The 14,240-nt window shown below is 45.0% G+C and overlaps 2 protein-coding genes across 2 annotated transcripts in view; one reads left to right on the forward strand and one right to left on the reverse strand.

Annotated features, from left to right (window-relative positions):
- Positions 1-803: 803 nt before the first annotated feature.
- Positions 804-11,348, reverse strand: LOC311319761 (proton myo-inositol cotransporter-like; the record flags this gene model as incomplete). The annotated part of the gene is made up of 11 exons (XM_084451365.1): positions 11,268-11,348; positions 10,165-10,661; positions 7,910-8,069; positions 6,989-7,194; positions 3,707-3,815; positions 3,081-3,244; positions 2,839-2,953; positions 2,435-2,560; positions 2,090-2,208; positions 1,706-1,858; positions 804-1,018 (listed from the first exon to the last, which is right to left on the reverse strand). Exons 2-11 carry the CDS (start codon positions 10,634-10,636, stop codon positions 804-806), a joined length of 1,839 nt encoding a protein of 612 aa, XP_084307491.1. The 5' UTR covers positions 10,637-10,661; positions 11,268-11,348.
- Positions 11,349-11,722: 374 nt separating this feature from the next.
- Positions 11,723-14,240, forward strand: part of lrrk2 (leucine-rich repeat kinase 2) — a gene marked incomplete at its 5' end in the record, with an annotated part of 41,614 nt that continues 39,096 nt past the window's right edge. The window contains 4 exons of the mRNA XM_084451188.1: positions 11,723-11,861; positions 12,055-12,140; positions 12,403-12,512; positions 12,922-13,010. Coding sequence (XP_084307314.1) covers positions 11,723-11,861; positions 12,055-12,140; positions 12,403-12,512; positions 12,922-13,010 — 424 coding nt within the window. The remainder of the gene's footprint in view (positions 11,862-12,054; positions 12,141-12,402; positions 12,513-12,921; positions 13,011-14,240) is intronic.

Here is a 14,240-nt window from a genome sequence, read left to right on the forward strand (position 1 = left end):
CAAATCTCCAACAACAATAACATGACATCAGCCATCTGGAGGGTTAGGGTTAGCTGAGGGAATGATTACAAATATGAACATAAAACGGCATATTACAGGAATGTTGAACACGCCTTGTTCACACTCACAGCTATGCATGCAATGCCACTGTCTGACTCTGCTGCTGCATAGCTTCGACCCCTGCTAGAAGACCAATGTGGAATGTTTGTGTGCTTGTGTGATACACATAAGTAATTTCAAGTACAATTAAGCCCATAAAGTTGTTCAACAACATTCCCAACACAATATACTATGTAGAAGTATAAGACAACCATTCATATTCCAGAAAGACGCAAACAACTCTGGTCCACAAAGTGAAAACCTTACTCACCGAAATGAATGTCTGTGACTTAAACGGCTTAGTCACTACTACAGTAGTACAGTAGATAGTAGATACTCTTCAGTGCACCAGTCATACACTGTACAGTGTCACAACAACATGACCGGGACGTAGCAGGAATGTTGTGGTGGTGCTCGGTCAGCAACCAGGTTGGTCTCTTTGGAACAAAGTGAAAGGAGTCCATCGGACGGGTAGGAGTGTGACAGTGACAAAATTCAAATTGAGAAAGGCAGTGTAGGACAGGGAGAAGAGAGAGAGAGAGAGAGAGAGATGGAAAGGCAGATTTTCCCCTCTACAGCCGTCTCAGTTTTAAGTTCCCCTCAACACAAAAATGAGGAGAAAAAAAGGCTAAGAGAGAGAGAGAAAGAAACCGCTGGTTTATAAGAGCTCTCTGAGAGACGACGAGGAAGAGAATCCTTCCAGTCTACTCCGCGTCATCGTTGTCAGAGAGGAGGCGGCTGCTGTCCCCAACCCGGATGTACGGGATGTTGTTGTCCCCCCCCGGGGCTCCGCAGGAGCAGAGGCGGCCAGAGAACAGGACCTCTATCTCCTCCAGCTGGCGCCCCTGGGTCTCTGGGAGACAGCCCAGCACGAAGAGCAGGCCCAGCGCTGCCAGGCCCGAGTACAGGAAGAACGCACCTGCAAAGAAGAAAAACGTCACTTGGTCCCACAACAGAAGGTGATATATATACACACTATATGGACGAAGGTATTGGGACACACTTTATCTTAATCATTGAATTCAGGTGTTTCATTCAGTCCCATTGCCACAGGTGTATAGAATCCCTTAGTTCCAGTGAAGGGAAATGTTAGTGCTTCAGATTACCAAGACATTTTGGACAATTCTATGCTTCCAACTTTGTGGGAACAGTTTGGGGAAGGCCCTTTTCTGTTCCAGCATGACTGTGCCCCAGTGCACAAAGCAAGGTCCATAAAGGCATGGTTGGGTGAGGTTGGTGTGGAAGAACTTCACTGGCCCGCACAAAGCCCTGAACTCAACCCTACTTTGAGATGAACTAGAACGGAGATTGCGAGCTAGGCCCTCTCGTCCAACATCAATGTCTGACCTCACAAATGCTCTTCTGGATGAATGGGTAAAAATTACAATAGACACACTCCAACATTTTGTAGAAAGCCCAGAAGAGTGGAAGCTGTTATAGCTGCAAAGATGGGACCAACTCCATATTAATGCCTATGAATTTAGAATGGGATGTCATAAAAGCTCCTGTAGGTATAATGTGTAGGTGGCCCAATACTTTTGTCCATATAGTGTATATATTGCTTCATGGAAAACCTCCATTTAGGTCAGAGTAGGTGTTGACGTACCGTAGTACGTGAGATGCTCAGCCAAGTGAAGGAAGGTGAGGGAGACCAGCAGGTTGAAGGACCAGTTGACCCCAGCGGAGCAGGCGTTACCGGTGCTTCTGGCCCACAGAGGGTAGATCTCAGAGTTCACCGTCCACGGCATGGGCCCCATACCTCCAATGGAGAGAGATAGAGAGACGGTTTCACTGTATGTACCACTAGTTATAAGTTATTTCATCTTTGAAGGATTGTATGAATGAATGAGGATAGAGTATTGGAAAGTTCTATTGGGACACTAAGGTACAATGTTATAGTGCTTTTCTCAAGCTTTAAGTCCCACCAATGCATTTTCCATTATTTCCTGTATGTGTGAGTGTGTGTGTGTGTGTCTGTGTGTGTTCTCACCAGGGGCAAAGAAGGCCAGGTAGAGGATAAGGCCCAGCAGGACTATCCAGGAGTTGTAGGTGGGGCAGTAGTTGTAGGCCCAGAGAGGCCCATCAGTAGGCTGGGTCAGATTGGAGCACCTGCAGTGCATTCAATATATAGTAAAACAAAACAGAATCTGCCCCAAAAATAAAACTCAATTTCCCATCATCCTGTAATTAAAATATAGGGTTATGGTTTCAGGGGTCAAGGGGAACTATGAGGATGGAGTAGAACCTTGCTGAAAGCACACCCAACACACAACCTTTAAGAAATACTCAAAAGACTCCCCCACCCCTTACACCCCCCACACACACTCTCTCTGACCTGCCCCAGGCAGCCTGCTCTGTGGACGCTTGATTGACAGGTATGCAGGAGGAGTTGTGCACAGATGAGCCGGTCTCACTGTAACAGAACCCACAGCCTGGATCCAGCATACAGGGCTCACAGGACCTGGGGGCAGATTAGAGACCTGTCAGCTACATCCCAACACCCGGCAAGAAATTATAGGATGGTTGGGACCCAGAGATTAAGCAATAGTGTTTACAGTTAGTAGGCCTACCTGAAATTAACAAACAGAAAGATAATTTGTTTGTCCCCTCAATATAATTCCACTAATCAGAGCGCACACCAGGAGTAGTGAATTGTATTGAAAATCTTTTTCACTGAATATCGTCAAACTATGATGTTAAGCGGATCCAGAACAGAATGCTACAGTTATGCAGTCTTACCCATAGAGTGTGCAGGTGGTGTTCAGCGGATCAGCGGGGTGGAGAGTGACAGGAGGAGAGTTCAGAGCTGACAGCAGGAAGCCCACAGCTAGGACCACCAGACTCACAGCAGTACCTGGGAGAGAGGCCAGGATACACTTGTAAGTAAAAAAGCAAAGAGTAAGAAGGACTTGCCAAGTGTATACAGTGTACGATTGATGGGTGGATTGCTAGTCGGATAATAATTCAAGACAAACACACACCTAAAATACTGCCAAGTATCAGTTTTCTGCGGCCCACTCTCTCCACAAGCCCCACCCCCACCAGGGTGAACAGGAAGTTGGTGGCGGCAGTGACAGCAGCCAGCCAGATGGCCTGCCTATCGTCCCGCACTCCTGCCATCTGCAGGATGGTGGCGCTGTAGTACCTGAAATGGTCAAAGAGCAAACCATGTTTGGGACTTGAAAATAACACTGCTAGTCATTCCATGAGCACATCATATTGAAAAACCAAGAAAGATACCCTGTACTGTACTGTATCTATCCATCTGTCAGTACACACAAAAACGTTGCAGGTTGAAATAGTTACTGGAATAACATAAGTATGCGTGTCTTGACCAACTTCATTTCTCCTTCGGGGCAAAGAGTAAGTATGAGACACAATGTCATCAAACACACAGAAGGTGAATGAACAGAGGCGTTGTTTGAAATTACAAAAAATCCTTCCTCCCTCTTATCCTTAAGGTAATCTCTGATCTAACAAGGTTGGATAGGTGAAAGCCAGGGCTCCTCTACACAACTGCTACCAATCATCTCATTTCAGGTCAGTGATTCATCAAATGAAGGGTGGAAGGAGGAAGTAGAGTACACAAGCAAGGCCTCGTACCTACATGACAGTGTTGATCCCAGAGAGCTGCTGGAACATCTGCAGCCCGCAGCCCACAGTGAGCGCTCTGCGTGTGGGAGGGTGCCCCAAGATACGCCAGATCACAGGGCCCCCTACAGGACGGATGACGCTGTTTATCATACAGTAAGTGACCAAAGCGCTACAAACGATGTGCTTTCTGTGAAACTATTGCTTTCGCTTTACCATGGAATGGGTGACAGGCCTGTAACCAGCCTTGTGGGAGGGGGGGGGGTTGTTTTTTTCAAAAGTGGTTTCAGTTTGCTGACGGGGGGTTTAAAGAGAGAGGAGAGAGAGCACCTGAGATGTGAGAAAAGAGAAGGGGAGCGAGGAGAGGAGAGGCGGCATGAGAGAGGAGAGGAGCGAGAAATAGAGAGAAAAGAGTAGCCATGAGGTTACAGTTGAGACGAGATTAGAGTGGAGAAACGAGAGGACAGATGAGCCTCTAAAAAGTGAGTTTAAATGTCTGTGAAAATCGGATACTAATATGCAGTATGTGTCTGAAGTTTGAGCTGTGCCCCGAGTTGTGTTGCAGTGGGAGGAGAGATCACAGATGCAGACAGACCCCACACCACCACTAAGGAGGAGAAACAGATGCATCTTGCTGGTAGGAACACTGTAGTCTGCTGAGGTAGCAACATTCCTTCAACTCAAATATCTCAAGTAGTGTGAGGTAATAGTGTGAGCTGTGTCCTGAAGGACATTCAGTATGTGTGCATTGACTGTTGACAGTCTGTGAAATAAATGTCTTAACAGTACTGGTTTTGCGGCTCGTCAGTTTTTAAATAGTTTGACTGATCATACAGTATCATAGATATGCTTTGCTTTGCATAACCATCTGGGAACTCTCCGCAGGCACTTTCAAAAATACTTGGCAGGTGATTGGATGAACCATCTGACAAAAATCTGAAAGCTCTTTCACTCACTCAACTGCTCCTCACTGTCATGAATGGAATGGGTGGCCAGCGTAGCTGTTTGTATTTAAAATTCCTCAGAACCAACGATGATTGGCGAGATCATTTTCCGATCTGGATCAAGATTTTTTCTATGGAGAGTATCCAGACTGATTTGCGAGTACGTGACCTCGCCATATCAGGATGGTCTCGCAAGGCTAACAGCTACCCCTGAGAGTTTAACATGTTTTTTGAATGATTTTTCACGGTGCCCACCCACATCCATTGTATGACCAAAACGGTGGTAGAGCAATTATCAGACTTTCTCAAAAGTGCTAGTTTTGTTAACGTTTTGATCTGAACCATTGTATATGATCATAAGTAACCTTAAAACAGGGCTAAACACAATTTTAATCAAATAGGTTTATTATATATACATATATACACTGTAGCCTTACAAGCCTTGGTAAGTGCATTGTAAGTGCACCTTCAAGTAAGTACGGTCTGCTGCTGTTGTGGTTAGCATGCCTTGCCACAAAACCAGAGGGTTAGAAATACAGTCCTGCTGATGGGACCCTCTTGTAGTTCATGTCGCCACGGTTACCAGGCTCCGCTCACAGACGGAGGGATTTCCTCTTGGGGGCGGAGTCATCAGAGCTCTCAGAGGAGGCCTTCCTCTTCCTCTTGGCAGAGGGTGAGCTCTGCTCCTGCTCGGCCATCTGGGAAGGCGCCGCCGCCGCCGCCGGCGGGCGTTGGACCCTTCCTCTCGGGCCGAGGTTCAATCTACACAGCAGAGACAAGCCGAGCTTGTCGTCGACGCCGTACTGGGAGATCCTCCACATCCCCGTCATCATCTCCCCCGCCGAGCTGTGCACCGGGGAGCAGACCAGGTGTTTGGCGATATCCGACCGGTACGTAATCTCGGTCCCGGGGTTCACGTACGAGATCAGGGGTGAGAACCTCTCCGGGTGGAGGGGCAGCCCGATGGAGGGGGCGCGGCGGCCCGGCTGGGTCCCAGCGTCTGGCCCGCGGGCCGGGTGGCCCGGAGCAGGCCTCGCATTAGGGGGCCCCAGGTGGGGCGCATACCTCGGTGGCATGTTTTCATCATGGTACAGGAAGCCGGTGCCGGGCCCAAGACGGAAGGCCGGCACTGTGAACTCGAGCGGTCCAGCGGGCAAAACGCGCGGCATGAGCATGGAGAAGATGTGAATCCCTTTGGACACCGACAGCGGGACTCTCCCCAGGTTCATCAGGTCCACGTGCAAGGTCTTTACCCGTGAAGGGGAACACCAACATAGCATTCTTAAATGCATTCTTTCAGTTATTCTTGTGTAGTTGGTCATCTTGAAGAGAAACACGTTGTGAAATGTACTATTCGCAAAGTAAATGTGGAGTGTAACACTTTGTCTGACCTGGTTTGTTTAAATTTCTAATTCCCTTGGAAACCACAGAATCAAACATTCTAAATTCTAAATATATGTTCTAGGGAACAGCATTGTGACATCACGCCCATGACATCAGTGGGCCATCCCAGAAACAGGATAGTTCTTCCTCCAACTTAAATTCTCTGAAACGTACTGACCCTCATTTCCATTATACACCCCAAAATCCAATGTCAAGGATATTTATTCTGTCATATGTACAAGTTTCAGGTGCCATGTACGTACAATGAAATTCTCAATGATCAATTCCAGTGATTCATTTCAGTGATCTCTATTTTCATACTGTTATTTGCAACATCTATCAATAAATTATATTTCCCAGTGTGCTGTGTTGTCCTTAACCCCCCCCCCCCCCCCCACTGACCAGACCCAGCAGATTCCATGGCTGAATTTCTTTCCCAGTACATAAAGTAAATTAACACATGATATTGAATCCCCCCAAAATTATAAGAGTTCATCTTATGAGTTCATCTTATGTTTATATTTGCAGTTTGACACTGAAGGAAAATTGTAAAATCACATTTAACTATTTTTCACAAAGCATTTTTCTGCAAAAGGCCAATAGTGAAGGATCAGATGGATAGATGGAAGTTAGACTATAGACCAGCGATTAAAAAAAAAAAAAAAAAGTATTATATTTAAAAAATATATATATTGCCATTATCTAGTTTTTACTAATTTGCTAACAGCTCAATGTGACCTGCCCATTTGCCAAACTAAATTGGGGTGATTGGGGGAGACAAGAAAGTCAACCAGCAGCACGCAGTGCCACATGCAGATCCACAGACAAGTTACCACCTTCCATCAATATTCCCTTAGGAAACTCCCTGTAATCCCACAACAGAGATGGAGTCCAGTAACTATGTGTGGCCCTAGCATTTTGTCATAGTGAGTGAGTGAGTGAGTGAGTGAGTGAGTGAGAGTGTATGTCACCTCCTCCTTCCTTCTCCTCCTTCTCGATGCTGGTCCTGATGCTGTCATACTCCTCCTCGATGCTCTGGCCACCGCGGATCTTGCTGAGCACACGCCGAGCATTTTGGGTAAGGCCTTTCTGCAGGAGCCATCTTGGACTCTCGGGCAGGAAGAGAAAACCACAGAACTGCAGAATCGATGGGACCACAGACAGACCCAGCATGTACCTGCAGCCAGAGACACATAGAGGGGAGTGAGAAATAAGTATGAACAAGTGCTCATGAATTTGCAGTTTGATGGTGAAGAAAAATAGTAAAATCACAGCTCTGATCTTTTTCTCTCTCTCTCTTAGTCCAATGTGTTATTGAGGAGGGATTTTTGTGCATGAATGAATGCATATTATACGTAGTAGCTCACGCACAAAACAAAGTCCCTCCTCAATAACTGAACATATTGGTCTCTGAGAGAGAGAGAGAGAGAAGTCATTAACACTTAATTTTTTTTAAATTCTTCTTAGATTCACTTTTGTTCAAAAGTCCATAAAATCGTCCATAAGATTTTGCCCATTCATCCTATCAATATTTAATCCAATCAATATTTCCAGACTCTAGGCATGTCGATCTCATTCTCACATGTTAATATTATTTCAGCTTGTTTGCACACCTCTCCTTATTTTGGAAAGTATTGTTTGGAGTGTTGGGAGACCTTTCTGGCAGAAAACAGAGCAGCTGAAAGTTAGAGCCAATGGCATGCTTCGATCTTTCCTGTACTGCCACCATGTTAGGTACCCTCTCAGATGAATGTCACTCTGTTTACGGTTTGTTTTATGCCTTGGTTTATTATAAACTGCAACATTATCATAGAATACAAGGTTATTGATGACTAAAAGCCCACTATGAAATAGAACATTGCAGGAAGGATATACCAGAACTAGGCCTATACCTCCAGCCATTGTGTTCCAGGTAGCTGAAGGCCCCATCTACGATGCTGGCGATGAACTGGCCGCCAGTGATGAAGAGTGTGTTGATGGTGACCAGCTGGCCTCTCAGGGGGGGCGGTGAGACCTCAGCTATGTAGACAGGTACGGTCATGGAGGCGATGCCTGAGGAGGGGGGGGGGGGAATATACAGTCATAAGGTCTCATAAGGTCTCTCAGTAGTTGTCACACACCTGATGAAATCGAGGGGGGGGGGTGGGGGGGGCATTATACCGTATTGACTCCTGAAGAAACCCACTGAGCCTAGTTATTATGTAGTTATGTTTATCTCCAAACGTTGCAAGGTGCTTAAGGGGGCCCTGTTGCCCCACATCGGGGGGATACAAAGGTTTAAAAGTGCCCACATCCAGATTAGTCTAGGGCCGGGCTTAGATATGTATGCACTTAATTTAAGAGAGAATCTCGCAACTGTTATAGACCAGTATGACCCTAACGAGCAATGTGGGATGTGTGTGAAAATCTCTATCCGGGGCGAAAACCCCCAAAATGACAACGCCCTTTTTAATATGAGACACTATACAATATACACTATATGGACAAAGTGAGAGGTTGTGGGAAGTGAAATTACTGTGTTTTGTTTAACTTTCACACAAAAAAAAGAGGGAATGACTTCTGAGGAGACAACCAGCAGTAAGGGTGTTGTTCAATTCAGACAGCTCCCCCAGTGTCTACAGGGAGTACTACAGGCTGGGTCAAGTCCACCTTAGCCAAGTTCACACCAACAGGCTCAAGCCTGAGGTCCTATTCAGAGTCAAGCCAGAGGAGACCCTACACAACCCTGAGCATGACTTAACCAAGCTCATGGCGACGGTCCCCTCTATTACTCCCCCTCTAATACTCCCCCTCTATTACTCCCCCTCTATTACTCCCTCTCTATTACTCCCTCTATTACTCCCCCTCTATTACTCCCCCTCTATTACTCCCCCTCTATTACTCCCCCTCTATTACTCCCTCTCTATTACTCCCTCTATTACTCCCCCTCTATTACTCCCTCTCTATTACTCCCTCTCTATTACTCCCTCTATTACTCCCCCTCTATTACTCCCCCTCTATTACTCCGGCAGCCTCAGCCTCTGGCAACATGCGGTTTGGGTCTGACAGAAATGGTTTGGAGTGACAGAAACATCTCGACATAACGAACGCAGGAAGACATGTCCCTCTTGCACGCATATGTGTGCGCACACTGCCAAAACAAAACTTTGAGCGAAGCAGCTCCCGTGCAGGGGCGCTAGAGACATGGGGTTTGGACTGGTGTGTGTGGGGGTAGAGCCTTGAGTGCACCGAGCTACCACCTGCCAGCTCCAACCCGGGGGGGGGGGCACCATAGAGCAACCCAAACACGGGCGCCCATTCAGGACTTGGGCTCAGGAGCCAAAATGTCAGTGATTGATTGATTGATTGATTGATTGATTGATTGATTGATTGATTGATAGATAGATAGATAGATAGATAGAGAATAGATTAGATAGAGAGAGAAGAATGTGGAGGTATGTGAAGTTGTTTTTAAATCCGAGAGACGAAAAAAAATTGAGATAGCTAAATGATGTTTAAAAAAAAAAAAAAAAAAGTTGTTGAAATGATTCCAGACTGTCTATCAGTACTTATTGAACATTTTCAGCATTTTTTTTTTTTTTAAATACTGTGATATTACTGATAACCATGTTAATTTTGGTCACTATAATCGTGGTCATACCGTTACATCCTATATATAATGTAAAACAACCTTCCCTAATCCTTTTATAGAACTTATATACAACTTTATAAAAATAAAAAAACACATTCCAATAGAAGAAAATTATATATAAATATCATATATAATATAATAAAAATGTGTGTAATCCTGCTAACAACATTACACACACACATTACCTCTCGCCCTCCGCCATCGCTGGGGCAGAGGTAATAACTCCCTCAACTGGAATGTGACAGAGGTAATAACTCTCTCAACTGGGATGTGACAGGTTAAATGTTTACACTGGTGTCATCTCAGAAATGTCCTCTGATGAAAATTACCATGATGGGCAAGTATTCAATGGAGGAAATAAGAGAGTGGAGCTTCCTGGCTCCTCTACCCTATGGCTTGTTATTTAAATGGCTTTGTAAAATAACCAGGTGAGCAAACAAAGCAGGGCGTGTTCCAGTTTAACAGCCTGCAGCCCTCAATTCAGCTCACTTGCAACAGCACGAGTGATGCACTTACCTATACCCAACCCAATGATAATTCTGCCAGCAAGAAGAACCTCTTTGTTTGGGGCTGCACTTAGAACGATTCCCCCAATAGTGAAGATGAAACTGGCCAGCAAGATGCAGACCCTGCGTCCAAAAGCCCCGTTCAGAAACCCGCCGGCCAGTGCAGAGAGCGCAGCGGTGCCCACTGTGCTGGAAACCAGCAACTCCTGCCATAAGGCATTCAAGTTCATCTCCTTTTTAATGAGAAGCATTGCCCCGGAGACCACTCCCGTGTCATAGCCGAAGAGGAAACCACCCAGGGCCGAGAAGAACGTCAGGACATGGACGAATCCAGGTGTCATATGCTCCTCCGCGGACAGCTCCGAGTCTCCGCCGGTGGCGGTGACCGTGTCACCCGGGCGTCCACTCGTGGACGGAGCTCTAATGAGACTCCGCTCTGCATCGTCGTCCACTTCGTCCCTCCTGCCCATAAGGTTGCTCATGCTCTTCAGGTTGAATTCATATCGCCTGTAATTGGACATTGGGGTAAAGGATGGTCACAGAAGTGCAGCCCCTTTGGAGGCCTATTAAAAGTCCAAGAAAGTGCAAGCATCACTGTTGAATAGCCTAGCCTACATATGCGCACCTCTGAATGGGGCGTAACTACCGGCGTTCTCATTACGTAGCCAAGACTGTTTACAAACAAGCCGGGGATTGATCATCATGATATCGTCGATAGTATTTTGTTATATCAAGAAATATGTGGCTTGAAAAGGAAAAATAGCCTATTGTCATCGAAACGATGCCATCTAGCCTGCTAGATTACGGTAACTACACAGTTTACGCATTCGAAAATCATTTTTGCCTGGCTGTGCCGTAAAGTGATTCGCTGCGCGCTACCACAAGCTTACGTCCAAAGCGCTGATTTATAAATCATACGGAACGGTCTTTTTCTGTCTGAATGCAGCCCCAGTAATGTGCATGTATGTTAACTGTCAGTACATAGCCCACGAACTGTACCCATGATATCACGTTTAATTCTATTGAACTCTTACTGCACTCTTTCAGAAAGTAGGCTATCGGCTGCTGATTGTTTAATGATAATGTTGGAAAACGATAGTGTAAACATCCTACCTTATAGGCCTATGGAGAAGTAGCCTACGGTGTAGCGATTTTCTGGCAGTGTCAACAGTTCACCCCCAACTGTTGTCCTCTCTACTTACGTACACGGGAAGTTTTACTGAAGTCATATGATATATCTGGCAACCGAAGAAGTCACGCCTATAAGAAGGGGACAACGCATCCCAGCCCCAAACCGAAACGACCACATACAGCGGGGGACTTCGAAAACAATAATTAGAGCCAACTTGTGAAATAATTCAGTTATGATTTCTTCCGCCTCCAAACGTTGTAAGAGTCGTCGTGTTTTGTGTGTTCAGTTGAATTGATGAATGGACTGTTACATAGCCTAACAATGGTTATATCACACAAGTGCTGCAACTTTGCTCCACGAAGCCAACTGTCGTTCTGGGTGGATTATAGCTAAATGCGTGTCAAGACGTTCTTTCTAAAACAACACATCAAAGACCATGGTTAACAAGGAGGAGCTGGAGGAGAGACTTAAGAAACTCTTAGTGAGGTTGAACAATCTTCAAGAGGGCAAACAACTAAGTACATTGATTCAAATCATCCAAGACCTTCTATTCTTGGCACACATTGATGACTGTGGTAAGAAGCCTATTCATTCAAAATTATAGGTTTGTTATAAATCAATGCGTTGTGTTGAGCGTCTATATTTGTTGCTTTCTTTTGTCGTTATCAGACATCTGTTATCCTCATCAATCCAGCCCAGGCTATTGCTGTCTGTACTTCATGTTGTTGGAAAACCCAAGAGTCAATCCTCTGTGTGAATGGTTTTCAGCTGCAGAACTGTTTGAAGACAAGGAGGTCCACGGTCCTCTTATGCTGGTGTTGTCTTCGTACATCGCCAGTAGGGGAGTGCAACAGGTAAAGAATCTGTCAAACATATCTCACTACTTCTACTCTTGTTGAATTTACTCCATAAATTGCCCATCATTATGCCATGTACATTATAAAGTTTAAGATTAGCACAAGCAAAGTTGACGTCTTTGGTAGGCTACTGTCTTTCTTTACTACTGTTCGATACCACTTATGTGCCATTTACAACACTGGAGAACAATAAAGTATGTAAATGTTCTACCCAAAAGGGAGTGTTTGTGTAGTTTTAAATATGCAATATTCCTTTCAGGTAGGGTGGTCACTTCTGTGTCGGCTGATGGAAATATGCCCCAGCACCTTGGACAAACTGACCAGGCCTCTGGAAGCAGGGAACGACTGGGAGGTACTGGGAGTGCACCAGTAAGTTGTCAAAAGTGTATATGTAGGCCAACAACATGCTGAAATAATCTACTAATAGATATAATAATAATAATAATAATAATAATAATAATAATAATAATAATCTACTCTGATATACCTGTAGCATGGTGGTACCCACATACTGACACCCACTCCTAAAGTCAGACAGACAGAGAATTGAGATGTTGAGAAACCTATCTTGGTGTTGGAGGCATGGCTGCAGCCCTGCACATACAGAATAAAATTGTAACTGTAAATTGTAACTGTCTATTGCAGGAGGCTTGAAGGGCGTGTGCTTTTAAAGTTGTACTCTGCTATGCATTTGAATGTGTGTGTTTGCATGTGCATGTCAGTGTGTGTTTGCGTGTGCAACGTGTGCGTAAATGTTGTGTGTTAACCTGTGTTTCAGGCAGATCCTGAGGGTGCTGTCCCAGCACAGTAGAGAGGGGAAGGTGGTGATGGTTGGTGTGAGGACCCTGGCCCTTCTCCTTCAGTCAGGTAGGTCTACCTTCAGAAACCATTGACAAAGTTCTGGCCTTGTGTGACTGTGCTTTACTGGCTATACCCTATGATTGCATAATCACAGGGCGTAGGCAACAGATTGTCAATAAACAGCAACTACAATAGGTTTACAACACATACTGTGGGGAGCAGAACATCACTGTATTAAAGTAAGTAGGTCTGTGAGGAGACCTATTGGTACAATATGTACTATGAAGAACAGTGAGCTATCTCCATGGTAGTTTGTCGGAATAATCATCAGATCTAGATATTGATGTGTGTTTAGCATTCCAATTGGATATTCCTCGCCACAGAAACAGGATAATTCAACATAATTCTGGAAACATCTAGGAAGTTCCCATGATCATCAAAGACCACAAGCATACTGCTATACTGACAGCATTGTATGCCTAAATATTGGAACAGCTCAATGGTAATACTGTGGTGTGGTTGTTCTGTACAAGTTGTATTAGTTTAATTTAATTAGAATGTTTTGTCGTTTTGCAATTTCTGCCTTGTTTGGACTGTTTGCAGATTGATGTAATAAAGATTACATCATGCCATGTTTGCCAGAGGGCCGTTAGAATGAAGTGGATTTAATTAGGGTACGTGTCACATGATACAGCAAACCTCTCATTACTCAATGGACTTACAGTATCACTTGAGCATAATTATGGGAACATCAAAACCAAAATGTGCATACACAGGAGTTCTCAGGAGTGCCCTTCGGTCTGACAAGACATTTACAAGGTACAGGACATTCCTGCTTTGCTTTCAATTTTCAGCTTCCTTGTGGAAATGTAATTGAGTCCTTGGCATTTTTCTGACCCCTGACTGCATACGCAGCACTCCTTGCGAATAGTAATGTACAGTTAAGCAATAATACTAAATAAAAAAGCAGACATTTTATTTTGGATAATGACTGGTATAGTCCACAGATCAACTACCCATGCAATCACGTACATATGGAGTGATGCTAGTAGGCAGGGAACTAGACAGCCTGCATCAGCTGACAGCCAGCTGTCACCAATGACATACACTCACAGTCCCACACACTCAACAAAGTGGCCTATTTATTTAAGCTGACCAGACCTATCACCCTCTCCTTCTGTGTGTATCACTGTTGATGCAGCTGATCACTGTCACCACTGTCACTGTTGATGAGTTTATGACTGTCACTATACAACCTCCACCTGTTGTTCTCTGCTCTGCTCTGTATTGTATTAC

Source organism: Borostomias antarcticus (assembly GCF_949987555.1).
Source record: "Borostomias antarcticus genome assembly, chromosome: 16".
In the NCBI taxonomy this organism is placed as follows: Eukaryota; Metazoa; Chordata; class Actinopteri; order Stomiiformes; family Stomiidae; genus Borostomias; species Borostomias antarcticus.